Raw genomic sequence first — 17989 nt, 5'->3', positions numbered from 1 at the left:
TGTTCCCTTTTATCTGCAAAGGTTATTTGGCACAAAAAATAATCTTATTTTTTTAGATTTTATTACTATAGGTCAGGTTAATTACAGCTAATTTCTACCATTTTAATACAGGATTGTGGTTTGCTGATTCACCCAGAGGAAACCTGTGGGTTACAGCCTATTTCCTCTGACTACATTGAAGCCATTTCACAGCCCGAACTAAAGATCTGTCCATCTGGGGACACAACAGGTGACGATTACTTTGGATATCACTTCTCCTAAAAAATCCTCCAATATAGATGAGTATATACTTATTTAAACTATCCTTATACAAAAAAATCAAGGTACTACATGACTTTTTCATTAGTATGAACGGTAACACATAGAATTAATCTGAATACATTGCTTTAATATGTGAACTATTTGATTCACCAAATTCTTTTTTCTTCACCCTCTGCTCTTTGCCTGGTTAATCCATATTCATCTACAGATATCAGCCAAAACATCACGTGTACCAGAAAGCCTTTCTTGAGCCCCTGATTTGTTTCCTTATTGTATATTTTCATAGCACCCTGTGCTTTTTTTCCATGACCATTTCCACGATCATTTAAATGTAAGTATGTAATTAATTCTTTGAGGTCAGTCTTCCCAGATCGTCAGCTACATGAGGACAGGGAGTCTGACTTGTTCACACTCTATCAATTCACTTAGCACTATAATTTCTACAGAGTAGGGACAAAATAAATATCTGTTGGCTATGTGAACCAATGAACTGCTTGAGGGAACAAGTCTAGGTTTAAATCATTTTTTTAATTAAAAAAAACCATCTTTGAGAATGATCACTAAGGTCTCCCATATACTGAGCATTAAATAGAGGCAGGAAAATCATAATGTCAAATTGAAATTACAGTGTTGAACCCTGCCTAATTATAGAGCAGACCTGGAATGAGACACTTTGGTGCCACTGTCCACGTTCCCTGTTTCTCTCCTTCCCAGTGTTATTCTTTCAGTGGAGACTAGTGGAGTCAAGCTAAAGCTGGGACTAAAAATACCTCCAAAGAGATCAGAAGAGCAAGGAGCGTCTTCTCTGAGATTCCTGGTTGTCCCTCTGGCCTCATGACCCCAAGTCTCCCTTTATCTAAAGAATCTGAGAAAACACTCAAGAGCTTTTCTACCCTTGCCATGAACTTCACACCACAACTTGAATGGGAAATGAGTTTCACAAATGGGCAGTACAAATCGCAATTTGGCATGCACAGTTAACAAACGTGGGCATATCCCTGTTCTTGAACATGTGTTCTAAATAATAAATCACAGTCGGCACATAGGGAGGGATTTACCCATTATGGCATGTCAGGTGGTGTGGTTTATGATTCTCAGCTATATAGATAGAGATATATACTCTTACATACAAAGGAGACACCGATGTGTCTAGTTAAGGATGTTTTTTATCAGATGACATTTTATGAGAATCATAAAACAACTTAATTCCATTCCTCCTACTGAACTAAATCAAAAGTTCTTCAACAAAAAGTCAAAGATACAGTACTGAGATTTCTCAGGAAGTGGCATCTTTTTCTGTTCATTAAATTTGCTGTAACTTATGCCAGGCCTTGTCACGAAGCAATCTCTGTGCCTGGTCCTTAACAGGAGGAGCTTTCTTCGAGCAGACACCTTCGGGAACTTGAGTAGCTCAGCTTCTTAAGAGAAGACCCCAAAATAGACTCCCCAGTCAAGCCCATGTCCCTTAGCCTGACAACACTGGGCCTTGAAATCTGGCCCTCCCTGTCTCCCAGCTCCTCCTAGCCTCTTGGTTTCACTTCATGCCCACAGTGCAGCTCCAGGATTCCATGCTCGTGTCCATGCTGTCCCCGGCTCCTGAAAGTTTTCTTCCCATCTCGGCCTAATTCTCCTGATGCTGTATTTTCCTCTTTAGGAAGCCTCTCCTTACCAGCCCACCCCCAGATTGGCTTCTCTGCTGTGCTCCCAGAATACTTGGGGCACATGTCTACCATAGCATTTACCTCATTATGTTCCAAGTGTTTACTTTACATGTTTCTCTCTCTTTCACTAATCAGTAGTCTTCAGAGTGGAATGATGCATTGGAGCAAGGGGATGGAGTGGCATGGGATAGACAGTCCACAGGATGAAGGCAGTAAAGATGAAAATATATGTGTATTTATTTTTATCTAATCATTCTTATTTTTGTTTTATAATGAACATAATACATAGATAGAGGAGTATAAGTACATACATTACAGTGTGTATTAATATAATCAAAGGTGCATTGCTGATAACTGCCCTAGATTGTGTGTTTCTCCAAAGCAGAGAATGACCCTTTTTCATCTTTCAGTGATTTTAAAATGGTTGCTGAGGGGCGCCTGCGTGGCTCAGTCGTTAAGCATCTGCCTTCTGCTCAGGTCATGGTCCCTGGGTCCTGGGATCAAACCCCGCATCGGGCTCGCTGCTCCGCAGGAAGCCTGCTTCTCCCTCTCCACTCCCCGTTTGTGTTCCCTCTCTTGCTGTGTCTCTCTCTGTCAAATAAATAAATAAAATCTTCAAAAAATAAAAAAAAATAAAATGGTTGCTGAACTAAAACCAAGATCCAAGTCCTCCTCCTTCCCACGGAAGACTGTGAGCAGTTAGGGCATGATCAACCAAGGCTCACTGCCCCTCCCATAACAGTCCTAAAGACCTAAAGATTCAAAACAAATGAGCGAGACCAGGAACAGCAGTTTGCAAGAATGGATTTTTTTGCGGCCAGAGAGTTCCTTCCTTGACAGTAGGACTCCCTCCTGCTGAAAGCAGCTGTCATGGTGGACACACTGGAAGGAAGTTGACTCAGGCACTCCGGTTTTAGCTTATATGGCCATAGATTAGTTCCAAAATCTTCTTTTCACAGCACATTACAGTTATTTAGCAAACTGGATACATTTTTTTTCACCCTGCCAATGAAATGATGGTCTACATGTCTTTTCAATAACACTAGCTAATATAATTTTGAGGGCCTGGGTTTTTGGGGTTTTTTTCTTTAATTTTAAGTTGATTTTTAGCGTTTAGAAAATAATTTAACTATGAGACACAGCCAAAGAATAAAATCTCTTGCTTAAGAATGAAAAAATAATTCTTCTAATCTGACAAAGAAATTTATACAGTGATTTTTGAATGAGAAGTACCTTAAAGGAAAATAGCTCCAAATGCATTTTATGATATGTAAGCAGAAAATAGTATCATCTTTTCTTTGTAGCAAGGAAATATGACTTTAATACTTCTGATTTTGAAAATATGATGTATTTTTTTCTTGAGTGAAAACAGCTTTATTTTATAACATAGAGTCAGGAATTAGTGCTATCTATATGATTTTACATCTCACCGTGGCCCTAAGTTACAAAGGTGAATTTCTTCTCTCCATTATGTCAGCCAATCTGATTCACTTAAATGGCTGAACTCTAACTTGCATTAAATATAAAGCTATAATTATAAACCAAATAACTTCTCCCAAAAGCCATTTTTATTCCTTAGAATGTCATTCCCTAAAACACATGTCATACTCTATTACAGAAATCACAGCTTTGATTCATTCAATGTTTAAATATATAACATAGAATTTATGTCCCTCTTTTTGACAATTTTAGTTAAGAGCTGGTATCATTTAAAATGTCAAGAAACTCCAGTCCTGCAGATGTTATACAGATGTCTATTTCAAGCAGTATTACTAAATCACAATAAAAAAGGGGGGCATTTTTAACTAATACAAAAATGCAGAGAGTTATGACTGTATAAATATATAGTAGTATGAACCATTGGGGCCAAGTTTTCAGAGACCCAATCAGGAGTCCTTTTGATGTGTTTGAGATTTTATGCCCGCAAACTAATTGTACCCATATTTGGATTTTTGTGCATGCAATTGGCCACTTGCTTCTTCAGCTTTAGAAGCAAATGGCCAAAGAAGGCCCCAGTTTGTGCAAAATTAGCTGTCAGCAAGGTTAGAGGGGGAGAGAGTGTTTGGAGGAGAGGATGCACGTGCTCTGAAATACTCAAGGATCTGATGAAAACTGAGCCCTTCAAAATATTACTAAATATAATCTCATTAGCTGAAACACATTTATGTCCCCCACATACCACCATCCTATTAGAAAGAAAATTAACGATCTTTTTTTTAAAACACGGTCTCTGTTAACACATGAACCCACTAAATAAATTCAGCATTTCAAAATAAAGATAAATTCATTTAAAATAACCTATTTGTGGGTTTTCCTGTAAGTGCTACCAAAGAGGTCATTAGGCCGTATTTCATTTTCGGCTGTTAATTTTGTGCTCATCTGGCCTAACATGACAAAAGGATCAGCAAATTGGAGACCTCAGTTCTGGTCCAGCCTGTCATTGACAGCATGATCCCATTTCTGTCCTTTAATTCTTAGGTCCTAGTTTACCTCATCTGTAAAAGAGGAGGATGCACGGGAGATCCAAAGCCCCATTCCAACTCCATTTGAGAGATGCCCACTGACCGCAAATCTTTATGAAGATGTGAAGATATATAGGCAGGAGGTAGTTATTGATTACAAACACTATATTCCAGGGCAAAGTTAGAATTAGAAGCAAGGTAAATTCTGAATGAAAACCACAGAAAAATTACAAAAGAGAATTGGTTGGAGAAACAAGCACCTTTGAGGACAGTCTTCATTTTGCCATTCAACACCCAGCACCTCTCCTAAATTTTCTATGTCATGTCTTTTAGTAGCATGGTTCTTCTCTACATCTGGAAACTTTGGAAATGCCTTTTACGGAGCAGACTTCTTTTCCGCTCCTATATGGAATCTTTGGTGGAGGCCGCTTCCTTCTTCAGTCCCACTGCTGTTAGGGCTGCATCGTCACTGTCCCCAAAGTAACCCCCATTCCAGCTCTCCAAATCTGATCCATCCAGAAGACCTGATCACATTTCATGTGCTCCACGGGAACTTCCAGACGACTCTGACCCTCACGATGTTTTCTTTATTCTAAACCGCCAAGGCTTACTTAAGGTGGGGATGGGAGAGAAAAATATATCCACCGGGTGCTAGGTATCAGGCACTATGGCAGGTGCTATATATATTTTTCTCCTAGAGAGAATAGTAAGTAATTTTTCCAAGTTAAACAGTGGTTCTCAACCGTGGCTGCATATTGGAATCACCTGGAAAGCATTTAAAAAATCCCGGTGCCTGAGTTCCATACCCAGTGGTTCTGAATTGATCAGTCCAGGATACAATTTGAGCATGGGGATTTTAACAAGCTTTGTAGGTGACTCTAATGCACAGTTGAGGTCCACAGAGCTAGCTGGAGGCAGAGCTCAGCTGTGTGTGTCTCTAGAGCCCAGACTCTTTTGGCACCACACAGATATTTTTACTCAATTATGCCTTCCTTTTATTATGCTGTAATTATTTTACATGTATAAATTGTAACCTTCTAACCTGATTATAAATTTTTTGAGGTTTAGCATTGTAAGTTAAGAGGCTTACATACGTTAATATATTAAAGTGCTCAGAATCTCCCTAGCATCTGACACGTGCTATGAAATGGTTTTTTTTGTTTGTTTGTTTTTTAGTTATTGTATTTTAACACCAATAGCACCTAACATCTAGTAAGGTAGATATTTCAATAATGTATTAAGTTAAAATCCTCCCAGAGAGTACTAGTTTATCTCTCCCAGTTCTCTCTTAATATACCCACATTTTTTTTTCCTTTTCTGTGATCAACTAGTAAGCCATAAACTAGATCTTCTTTCATATTTTCTTATTTCTAACTATTCCACAAACACACAATTCTGACATCCTTGAGGTCATGAAATGTTAATGCACCATATTCATCGCCTAAAAGTAGGAATTCTTCCCACTAAAATTAATGTCACACCAGATACTTTTGTTAACAGAAAGCAAAGCCAGAATGGATAAAGTTGTTATTTTTTTTTTCTAACTCAAAAAGCAGCTAGGAATATTTAGCTCCTCAGTACTTTGAAGAGAAACATCTAGTGGTAACATAAGCAAGACCTTTAGGGTAGAGCATGTGATTGTTGGAGACATCAGGGTATTCTCCACAAAGGATGTAAGTAACCACTCTGTATTCAATGTACTGGTTCAAACTCCATTTCTGAAAAGATGAAAAAGGAAAAAAAAATCAAAAAAATCATTTCTTGATTTTTTCTAATAAATTATTAATGTGTCTACTCACACTAAAACCAGAAGTATTTTGAATACATATCACTTTATCAATAAAATAGAAAAGATCTTAAATGCATTGACAATATTCATTTATCTCATAAGCATTTACTAATGCTTGTGACCTATTTTGTGCCTGAAGTCTGCTAGTAACAAAGGTAAATATGATATCATAATTGTGCTAGATACATTACATGCATTATCTCATGAAATCCTCCCCCCCAGCCATGTGAGAACAATACATGCCTCGTCTTACAGCTGAAGAAATGAAGGCAACTAGAATGAGCTGAAGAGATTCACACCAAAAAGGTCACCGATCAAGTTAAGGAACAATACCTAGGCTTCAAAATAATGAGTTATCAGAATATTAAAGTACTTCTCTGATACCTTGACTCTCTCTTTTTTTTTTTTTAAGATTTTACTTATTTGCAAGAGAGTGAATGAGAGACAGAGAGCATGAGAGGGAGGAGGGTCAGAGGGAGAAGCAGACTCCCTGCTGAGCAGGGAGCCCGATGCGGGACTCGATCCCAGGACTCCAGGATCATGACCTGAGCCGAAGGCAGTCGCTTAACCAACTGAGCCACCCAGGCGCCCCTGACACCTTGACTCTCTTGAAAGCAGGGAATATATCTATTACTGGATTGCTAACCTAAGCTTGTGTTAGGTCAATGAAGATTTGTGGTCAGCTGCCTTAAGATTAGTGGCTTCCCATCTACTTTGGTCCTATTTAGTACCTAATGTATTATTTAAAAACAAGTAATAATGGAGTAGCACCCAATCACTTGTTTTTTTGTTAAGAATGTAGTTTCACAGAGCAGGACTCATACTTGATTTCGTCACTGACTGTGTTATTTCAGAACATTTCTACGTGTTGTGATTCTATCTGGTTGGCAGGGGGCCATGCCCCGCTCTGTGGACTTACACAGTCAGAATGGTCTTCTCTCTGTAGTGACTTACGAACTGTAATTTCACTAGTAGAATCTGAACAAAGATTTCGCTGTCTATTGCAGGCCAATGGATTGTGCCTTGCCTTAGCTGTTCAGACAACAGGACCTGTGACTGGAGGGAAATAACTTGGCAGCCCCACGACTGCCAATACGGTGTTCTAACTAAGCCCCAACTCCAGCAGTGCCTGGGAGGAAGGAAGGTAGGTTCTGGATCCGGTGGGGAGAAGCCTTTCATTTATGCCACCTGCCCCACCAAGAGCCATGCAATTGTATTGACTAGACCGATTCCTGCTCTCTGACTCCACAGAGGGTAACTAACGGCATGCCAATTGGCTTTTAGAATTATGGGTAAATGTTACTCTAGAAGATCCTGAACAATTCTTGCTCAGAATGATCCATTATTTCCAAATAAGTCTACTTGACAGATGGAGGACATTAAAGTCATGTCCCAGGCTGCCCCAATTCCATGCTGGTCCTCTCAGCACACATTGGTAAGAGCTTGCCATGTCCGCGGACAGATGGCAGTTCTGAGAAGCTGGCCTTGTCAGCCGCAGCTCCAGCAAGGCCCTGCAGTTACAGCAGACATCTGCAGCTTGCTTGCACAAGCAATGAAATGTCCCTGCATGTCAGGCTCACTTCTGCTAGAGCTTCCCGAGTGCATGACACGCTAACCTTCCTGATCTTCTTTCACGTTCCCGGGCAGGTCTCACACGGACCTCACTAGGCTGCTTTTCCTTTAGTGAGGCCTCTAAGCTGATTTGTTGGACATGCAGTGTCTCCTTGCTAGGCGCGCTCTGAGTAGGTAGATCCCGGCCGAGCTCTTGGACGTGTGAACTGGGCACATAGACTGAAATGCTTGGTTAACATGAAGTAAGTAATTCTTATCCAGATCTTCAAAGTACTTTTTATTAGATGAACATTTCCTGACAAACCATTTGTAAGCACTCACATAGGGGCAAGACTGAGTTCAAAACCTGATTTTTTTTTTTAAAAGTTCTATTAATGCATAAGGGAAAGAGCACTGGGACGAATGTATGCCAGTTTTTCAGATCAGCCTAGGTTCAGATTCTCTACTAGCAAATAATTTAAAAATAATGACAGGGGGTAAAGAGCAGGGCAGGAGGATGGACATTCTTCTTCATGGTGATTCCAATATAAATGCCCCAATTTTCATGACTGGAGAGTAGCCCTGAAGATAAAGCAGCTGTATTCGTTACTTTTAAAAAGGAAAGAGAAGAAAACAAACATTTAGAAATGTATGAACCGTCAGTATTATTAACTGAGAATTGATTCTGTGCAAGGAAGTAAGTGTGCTTGCTGCTAACTTTTTCGTACCTTAAATCTGACCAGACTGTAAGCTTTATGAAGACAAGGGACATGTTTGAATCACTGACATAATCTCACTGCTTGCACAACTTTTTGATATGGAATAGTCGCTTATCAAATATTTGTTAACAGATAGGGTATAATCTTGTTTATTTCTAATCACAAATCTGTGAGGTAACTATTATATCTGTTTTCTACTTAAGAAAATTAAAGCTCAGAGAGATTGAAGAATTCTCCCATGATCACACGCGTATGTGTGGCTATTACTCTGGCATTTTTAACCACCAACTTGGACAATCCAACATCCACATCTAAGAAATGCAGGACTGGAAGCAATGAAAATAGTTGTTGCTGTAATAGTTAGATGTCTCTGAACTCTTCCAGAATCCTGTTCTGACCTCAGAATTTAGAGCGTTCAGGAAAATTCCAAGATGTCACAGTCTATTAACCTGAAAGGCAGTAGATGTTAATTTAAATTCATAACTAAATTCCATGGCTTTTGACATGACCCATGTTGTTTCCCCGGCTCACTCTCTTCATCTATAAAATAAAAGAAGCCTATATGATCTAATCCTATACTGTAGATTAGTCAGTTTATAGAAAGCTAAAAGCCTTCTTCCTCATCTGTCTGAAAATATCATCAACTGGGTGGCTTACACAACAGATGTTCATTTCTCATAGCTCTGTAGGCTGAGAAATCTGAGATCTGGAGGCCAGCAGGGCTGGGTTCTGGTGAGAGCTCCTTCCCAGCTTCCATTGGCTGCCTTTCTGCGGTCCTCACAAGACAGAGATAGAGCTCCAGTCTCCTCTTCTTCTAAGGACACTAATCCCGTCATGGAGGCCCCACACTCAATACCTCATCTGGCCCTAATTGCCTTCCAGGTGTTCCACCTCCTAATACCATCACTCAAGGGGGGTACGGTTTCAACATATAAATTGGGGGGGAGGCACAAATGATACAGTCTTTGCTATTTTCAAGGCTGATTATTAGCAACTCGACAAAGTAATGGTAAGAAAAAAGGAAGATCTCATTTTTTCTACCTGTTACAGAGGATGTTCCAAAGTCTGAAAATAAACCCTATGTTCAGATTAGGCAATCCTGGCCAAGACCAGCTGGCTGGCTGCTTAGCAGTGAGGGCTTATCTTAGTTGAGTCTCTTAGTCTAACAGAGGCATCATTCAGACCTTCACGCTCAGAATTCCAGTTTGCTATCACACTGGCCATGGTTCCACAGAGTCCAGTGTGTTTACCAGGATGCGAATGTATTCTGTACACCCCAGGGAAGCATTGTCCATTTTTAGCAGAGAGTGACATGGCCAGAATTAGAAAAAAATCACTCCACAGCAGTATGGAGACTGCCTACGGGGAGGAGGATATGGGTGCTGGGGAGACAGAGACTCTTTAACGGAAAAATTCCATCACACAACATTGAGGAGTCAAAGCAAGTATAGATTCTAAGTACAGATTTCTGAAGAAGCATGATTTCAAAGATAGAATATATATTCTATAGTATAGGTATAGAATAATGCCATTGATGTAAAAACTAATACACACATGTAAATGTGCCTGCATACACAGAAAATTCTGGAAGTAACACAGTCAAGAATGATTACATAAGTGAAGGGGAACAGGAGAGGAGTGGCGTGGTGACAGGACTGCTACGTATTCCACGAGGCTGAGTACAAAATGAAAATGCAGGACCCTGTGTTCAAAATGATTAAAATTTCCAAGAAGGCAACAGCAGAGCAAGAAAACAAGCCCAGGTCCCTCCCACTGCACGAACTCTGTGTAGCCCCCTGGGTCACACGCCCACGAAGCCAGCTCAGGGAGCAAAGCATGATTGGTGAAGGGTGAAGAGATCTTTGAAAATATCTGTATGATTTTTATTTTCATGGGTAAGCATTTTTTAATCTAAAAATCTATCTTAAAAGGTTGTATACATCAGAATTAGGACAGAGGCAGTGGAAATGCAAAGGAGAGAGAGTCTGAGAAAGAAATTTTGTATTTACAATCATGGGACCTGATAATATACAGACAGGTGCATGCACACACACACACACACACCACAGCACAGACGTAATTGTGTAAACATCCACAATTACGACTATCAAATAGCACTTAAGAAAACACCATTTATGAATAGAAGTAGGTTAGCAAAAAGTTTTCCCAGTATATTTATTTCTCACTCTCCATGAGAAAAATATAAATATACAAAGTATCTTGACACTCTTTCATTACTAAATGAAGACAATGCTCATCCTACCCAGAATTTTTTGTAATCATTATTCTATCCCAAAGACAAATATATATTAAAGCATACCAATTACAAAAATAGAAAAACAAGTAACATAAATATTTTGTTTTTTAAACACCATATATACTGACATTGCAGGGGCGGGGGGTACTCACTTTCTACTGTGTCAAATGTTCAAAAGAAACATGTTATTTCAGCGACTTTGTACAGAAATTTACTTAACATCTGCATAAGGATAGCAGGGTCGTGGCGGGGGGGTGGGGGGCGCTTGGACTGGTGGTCAGCAAGACTGCACTACAGTTCTGATCCCATCGGACAAAGGGATTCTTTATTCACCGACTCCATCAGATTAACTCTGGTGCCCCACATCAGAAACCTTGTTTAACAAGACTTTCTGTAACTTTCATGATGTTCCACTGCTCATTCATTTATCTAGCTTTTGATGAGCTAAGAATCTGTTCTAGGGGCATACAAACACGATCCTCCAAAGAGCTAAATTTCTAGTAGAAGGAGACACATGAGAGAAATGAGTGTTACAACATAGTGGGTTGCAAAGGTAGAGAGCCCCTAGAGGGTGACACCCTGGACTCCCAGGTTCTAGAAAGTTGCTAAAAGTGCCTACAAAGGGCGGTGATGGTAGTTATAAGCAATATACCAAACACGTTACTTTGAAATGGCTTAACTGAACTGGAAAAAAATAGGGATCTTCATTTTTCCCCCAAGAAGAATCTGTAGGGAGAGTCCTATCCCTCAAGCCTAGTGCCTTCTTGGATTTTCCCCGGATTGGAAGGAACAGATGATGGGCAGGAACCAATCAGGAGTGCAAGAGAGGAGTCCGAGTTTCTCATTTGTCAGTGTAGCAATTTATGCTTCTTGGATTATGTAAAAGTGGGATATACCTAAACATGCAAATTCTAACAGCATAGTAGCCTTACTAACCTGAAGACTGTCAATTAATATGTAAAACTCAGATTTTTTTACAGTGAGAAGCCGAGGTTCACTGTTGCCATGAATAGGCAGAGCAAAAGCTGTGCCGCAAAAAAACAGAACTTTATTTTAAATCCTAATCAAGGCAAGCTTCAGCTTTTGGGGATGCATTAAACGGAATTATCTTCCTCCAAAGAATGAGATTTAAATGCAATAGAATTTGACGGGGCTGGTGAGAATGATTGGAAAGTTAGGCCTTCTAGCATTCTGCTTTCTTTAGAATCTCCAAGTGGTCATTTCCCTCAACTGAATTTCCTTGTGTTGTTCTTATGACCTTTTACATCTTTTTACTACTGTTCTACACTAATGAATGCAAGGCTATACTTGGAAACATGCCCACCTGTGAGGACAGAGCAAGGCACAAATCAGTTGAGACTTAAAAAGGGGTTCAAGTTTCCAGTAACTTTGGCCAGGAACCCCACTGTGCTTAGTGGTATGTGAGCAGTACTCTTACTTTCTAGACTCAGTCGTTTGCCTTCGCTACAGTGATGCGAGCAGGAGGCTGGTCTCTGGAGGAAACATGGAACAAGATTTCTCCTCAAAGCACTTGTAGCCCATTTCGATGTCACACTTATTTGTGAATGAAGGGCAGGTAAATGTGGGGCTCCTTTTAAACCCTCACCTTATCCAAGTATGAGTTATTTCACGGATATGTATAGGTTTTATGTTGTGTAACTGTGTTGAGTCAAAGCAAAATCAATTGAAAAATACAAGCTATGTTTTCAGTTATACTCTCACACGTTTCTCTAAATAGATACCCACTTCTTACTTAACAAGCTCTGAATGGAACATCCACAAAAATTTATCAGAGCATAACTTTGTAATCACAGTGCGAAATTTATAGGATATAGTTTAGAAATATGATAATCAAATTTACAACAGAAAAAAGTTAGTAGGAGCCTGACCAAACTCAATTAAACAAGCCCTTATTTTGTTTGTCAGTTGAAAACATATCTCAGAATTTAAAACAGTATCTGAGAGAAGAGTGCAATTAGGGAAGGAAAATATAATAAGGCAGTATTTACTGAAAGTACTTAAACTCAGCTGTTAAAACAGGAAATGTAACTTACATCTTTAAGTAACATTTGCAATTTAAGTAGTGTCTTGGATTCAAGGTGTTTAAATTTCTGAAGTGTGGCTAATTTATAATAATATGTTCTAATATGTGAGTTCTATTATAGTTACACAATTCATTGTTGCTTGTCAGTTTCAATATAAAGGGAAAGATAAAAGGGAAGGAAATCACCTCACTCTCCCCAGGAAAGGATGGCTTATCCATAACGCCCACAGCCCAGATGGAATGGCAATATGGATAAATAATTTTGTTCCATGCAGGTAGAAGATCTATATCTAGGTGATAGAGTTTAGTTGTTTGTTTCCCCTTTTTGCCAAATTTCATGTATTTGAAGGTGATTTGCCTAAATGGCAGTTTACATTTGTTCTTGATCCCAAAGAGCGATTTGGTTGGTTATCTATAGCTGATTTAATCAAAATGCATCATTGGAAAACATTCATTGTAACCATATTATATTTCACAGAGAGATGCTTTGCTGAGCTAGATTTTCATCATGGCCTAATCATCATTAGCCATCTGATCAGTCTTAGCTTCCTGTTAGGACTGAATGACCCCTTGCTTCATTTAGAAATGAACATTTATCTTATGAGAACAGTGGTGTCCAATCACAGGGGCTCATCAGAATCACTGTGGAGCTTTCTAAATAGATGGGCTAAGGTTGGCCCTGGACTAGAGGTAATGAGTAAAACTCCCCTTTACCTCACTGTCATTTCCTTATTTACCTACGAGAGAGCACTCCGGTAAGCAGGCATTGCCTAGATTAATGGACAAGTAGCTTCTATGGCATGCCTATATAATTTCCCCTCCTGGAAGGTTTCAGTGGGTTCCTGTAAGCTGGACTGAGTCCTGTCTTGGCATCTACATGCATTTTGTTCATTCTGAAGAAATATCCCTATTTCCGTGAATACTGAAGATAGAACCTATGCAAGAGGAAAGAGAGGAAGGAGGGAAATTATTGAAAATCAAGGGTTTTTTCCTGGCCTATTAGTTCTACATATACCCAATTCTTTTTTAGCCTCATCAGATCAGGAGAATCTGAGAAGCTAACAAGCTCCAGATATTTTACTGCCTTTATATTGATTCAACCCAGATAGCCCCCAGTGCTTCTCTTTTCATTTCTTTATAACTTGCTTTGCTACCTAGGTCCTTGTTACTTTTGATGACTCTGCAGAAAGGAGGTAATAAGTACAATACTTGCATGTTTAAGTATCACCATTCTTAGTTCCCTTCGTTCATGACGAATGGAATGAAAATCATTTTACTTTTATATTTCAGTCAAAAATTCCCAATCTTGGTTGCATTTTCACTAATACTTATACTAATATTAATATTAATACTAGCAATGCTTCTTGCTATTATTTGTCTCAGGGACTGATTTTTCAAAGAAGTCTTTTTATGCATCATGTAGATTATAAATTTAGCTGTTTCATACTTTCACTAATTCACCTGTGGAAAAATCTGAATTTAGGTTTTAGTTATTTTTCCCCAGAAAGACAGCATGTAGGAGAATGTATAAAGGCTAGCTAAGTGTTCATCAGACCCATTTCCTCCTCTTCCTGGCAAATGTAGCTTGACTACATTTCTCAGTCTCCCTTGAAATTAGATGCTGCCCTATGACAAAGTTCTAACCAGTGGAATGTGTGAGCAGCAGGGATGTGCCCAGCTGCCGAGGTGGGCCCGCAGACAACCTGGCAGCTCCTTACTCCTTCCCTCAGCTGAATATCAATGCCTGCAAAGCTCTTCGAAACCATCACTGAAGCAGGCACTGCCTAACCATCCAGGGACCCTGCCCCCACTCCACACATACACCTGCCTGGAACCGCTTGGACTGTTTTCCCAAGGGAGAAATAAACTTCCATTGCGTGTAGGCCATAATACTTCTCGGAGCTCTATTTGTTATAGCACATAGCCTACCCCACCTAATACAGGGACCATATAATATTAAGAAATGAAAACAAAGATAATTAAACCATTTCATGTGCTTTTAATAAGATGACTTTTTAATAAGCCCCAAGCTTTAATAGAGCCTAGGAACATGATATGCTTCTAGGTCCTCTGGTCCGTGGCAGTGTGAAAAAGAGTAGGAAATATGCCAGCCACTGTGAACTTCTCAGTGACATACTGCCTGCCGAGTCTCGGGAATAAACAGATACAAAACTCCCCTAACCACATCTCTGTCTCCCACTGATGAGCTGAGGTCCAGCCTCCCAAGACACTACCAGGCACAGAAGCTCCTGCTACTCTCCAGGGCCCACCTGGATGGAGGCAGGCTCCCCTCTTGCACCGAAGGACCAGAGAAGATGCTGCATGGGAAAATGCCATTCAGTCTTTGGAATAAAGTTGCACCGTGATCCAAAATAGGAGTCACATGATTCCCGTGATGGGCTTAATTGAACCGACCCTTAAGCCATTGTTTCACAAAAGTTGAAATAAAATTTGTTTAAGCTGATTATTTTTAATGTGAATTTTCAAAGCATTTTTAAACAAAACGGACTTACTGTTACTGCTATCACTGCAGCTGCTTTTGTGGGTTTTTTATTATTGTCATAAAAAGCTGATATATGTTCATTTTGGGAAAGAGAATAAACTGTCATATCCTCCCCTTCAAAATAACCATGGGTAACTTTCCACGACCACTTCTACACATCCACACGCTTTACTTTCACAAACGTGCCATCATTACTTATATTCTGATTGCAATAAGCTTTTTATAAAAGCTAACTGAAATCTTCCCCATCACAGTGTATCCATATTATAGTATCATTGTTAAAAGATGAAAAAAATTCAAGTGGATGATTATACCTTAATATAAGGAATCTGGTAGACGCTTGTACTGCTTCCAATGTATTTTGCTTTTAAAATATATTGTAATAGACATCTTTAAATATTTCCTAGAAGTGGAATTCCTTAAAATCTGCCAATTGACACACGACAGCAAACTTCCCATTCATCCATTTAACACATGAGAACCAACTCTTATGCCAGGCATTATTCTGGAACTTGGGATTCAACAGTTGAAAAGAAAGAAGATAGGGGCGCCTGGGTGGCTCAGTCGTTAAGTGTCTGCCTTCGGCTCAGGTCATGATCCCAGGACCCTGGGATCGAGCCCCGCATCGGGCTCCCTGCTCTGCGGGAAGCCTGCTTCTCCCTCTCCCACTCCCCCTGCTTGTGTTCCTGCTCTCGCTGTGTCTCTCTCTGTCAAATAAATAAAATCTTTTAAAAAAAAGAAAGAAAGAAAGAAAGAAGATAAAACCTCGCCCTCGTGGCGCTCACACAGTCGTAAGTGAGAGGGTTCATTTCCCTGAGCTCATAAGACTGTAGGGGCTTTCAAAATCTTTGCTATTTTGGTAGGGGGAATAACTAGTTATTTTGATGTTTTATTGCTGACATTGGTCATTTTTATAATTGCTTACTGGTTATTTGTACTTAATGAGCACAATTTTTTTTTTCATTAATTGCCTGTGCCAGCCAGTACCTGTGCATACTAGTGTAGGGCAATAATATTCACGGGAGAGAAGAATTATTTACAAATTCTATGGCCAGTTATGGATATTTGTTATGGAAATTTAGGCCTTTTTTTTTTAAGATTTTATTTATTTATTTGAGAGAGAGAGAATGAGAGACAGAGAGCATGAGAGGGAGGAGGGTCAGAGGGAGAAGCAGACTCCCTGCCGAGCAGGGAGCCCGATGCGGGACTTGATCCCAGGACTCCAGGATCATGACCCGAGCCGAAGGCAGCCGCTTAACCAACTGAGCCACCCAGGCGCCCAGAAATTTAGGCCTTTTAAGGTTGACCTTTAAAACAAATAATCTACAAATGTCGTTTTTGAAAATTCCCCAAATTGAATGATCTAAAAGATATGAAGTTCAACTGTTAGCCATGTAACTGGGGGCGGGGAACCCACTCTATTCCCTGATGTTACTTTTAAATTGTGTATGTGCACTTAAGAGAACTGACCTTTTGAAGTTAGAACTCTTTTAGTTAAGAATATCCATCAGCCTCTTACAAAAACTGCTCCCCTACAGAACAGGCCATCTTAAAATCACAACTGCATTTTCATTTTAGTTACAATTTATCATCTCTCTCTTTCATGAATAGAAAGGCATCGGGAGAAAACAGTTCTCTAGGAAATATTCTTCCCAGAGTTGTGTCCGCTAGACTTGAAAAATGCTCCCTAGTTATTTGCAGTTTAGCACTCGTCTTGCACATGTTGGTGATGAGGCTTCCTTCTCCCATCCCCGCAGGTCTTGTTGGTCACTAGTCAGGGATGGAGAGGTGAGAGGTGGTTCTGAGAGTGTCGGTTTGCTCAGGGGGGCGATCTCTCTTCCGGTTCTCCATCCAGAGCTCCAGTTTCACCAGCAGCCCTGTGAGTCCTGCTGGGGATCTGCAGCAGGGTTCGCAGGGCAAGTGCTGTGACTGAGACATTCCCCTTCTTCTCTGACGTTTCTTCTAAACAAGTTAATGAATTTAAAGTGCCTAGCAATGCACTGCAAGGCCCACTGGATGCCTTCACAAACACTACACTTTCCTGTGCCTTCATGCTGGCTCACATTGGGAGCTTACCGTGCACCAGGAACAAGACGGGTATGAACATCTCACTGACGTTCTCTAAGGTGGTGCTGTTATATTCCCCCATTTTACACATAAGAGAAGGAAGCTTTGGAGCAGTCATATTTTATCTAAGATTGTCTAGGTTAATAAATTACTGTACCTAAGAATTCTGACATGTAATTCTTTTTGCCTCTGACATTTTCTGTGGGCTGCATCTTTGTATCACCCCACAGAAAAGAACAAAAGCTCAAGATTTCTTCTCTCAGTAACATGCAGCTACTTTGATTTTCCTAAACCCCTGGATCGCTCCCTGCAGACCACAATACAGACCCCCAGTGATCTTACTGGCTGCCGGGAGATACCCTAGGAGGGATTGCATCTCCACACCGTAATGAAAAGAACCCGTCGGAAAACCTGTAGTGACACTTTAGTTTAAGAGCTGATCTTAAAGGTCTTTTACCGGTGTTAAGAGCTGAAATGTGTTCCCACCCAGCCAAATTCATACATTGAGGTCCTAACTCCCAACACCTCAGAATGTGACTGTGTTTGCAGGTAGAGCCTTTAAAGAGGTAATGAAGGTGAAATCAGGTCTTATGGGCGGGCTCTAATCCAGTGTGACTGGTGTCCTCACAAGAACAGGAGATTAGGACACAGACGCACACAGAGGAAAGACCATGT

The 17989-nt window shown here is 40.1% G+C and overlaps 1 protein-coding gene across 6 annotated transcripts in view; it reads left to right on the top strand.

Annotated features, from left to right (window-relative positions):
- The window catches only part of CPED1 (cadherin like and PC-esterase domain containing 1), a 268649-nt gene that overhangs the window by 227322 nt on the left and 23338 nt on the right, over window positions 1-17989 (top strand). For 4 of the 6 annotated variants that reach the window (XM_054505212.2, XM_045864341.2, XM_054505213.2 and 1 more), the window contains 2 exons: window positions 112-229; window positions 7181-7317. The exons of 1 other annotated variant lie outside the window; for it this stretch is intronic. In XM_054505212.2, the coding sequence (XP_054361187.1) occupies window positions 112-229; window positions 7181-7317 (255 nt within the window). Of the gene's footprint in view, window positions 1-111; window positions 230-7180; window positions 7318-7820; window positions 7988-17989 lie in introns of all 6 variants that reach the window. One more of the 6 variants, XR_010406406.1, reaches the window with a different exon arrangement.

The sequence above is a fragment of the Mirounga angustirostris genome, unplaced genomic scaffold, assembly GCF_029215605.1.
Source record: "Mirounga angustirostris isolate CCGP_5_RB_7025 unplaced genomic scaffold, mMirAng1.0.hap1 SCAF_12, whole genome shotgun sequence".
Classification (NCBI taxonomy): domain Eukaryota; kingdom Metazoa; phylum Chordata; class Mammalia; order Carnivora; family Phocidae; genus Mirounga; species Mirounga angustirostris.
The sequence above is the reverse complement of the archived record's forward strand: the minus strand, read 5'-3'. Positions and strand labels throughout refer to the sequence as shown.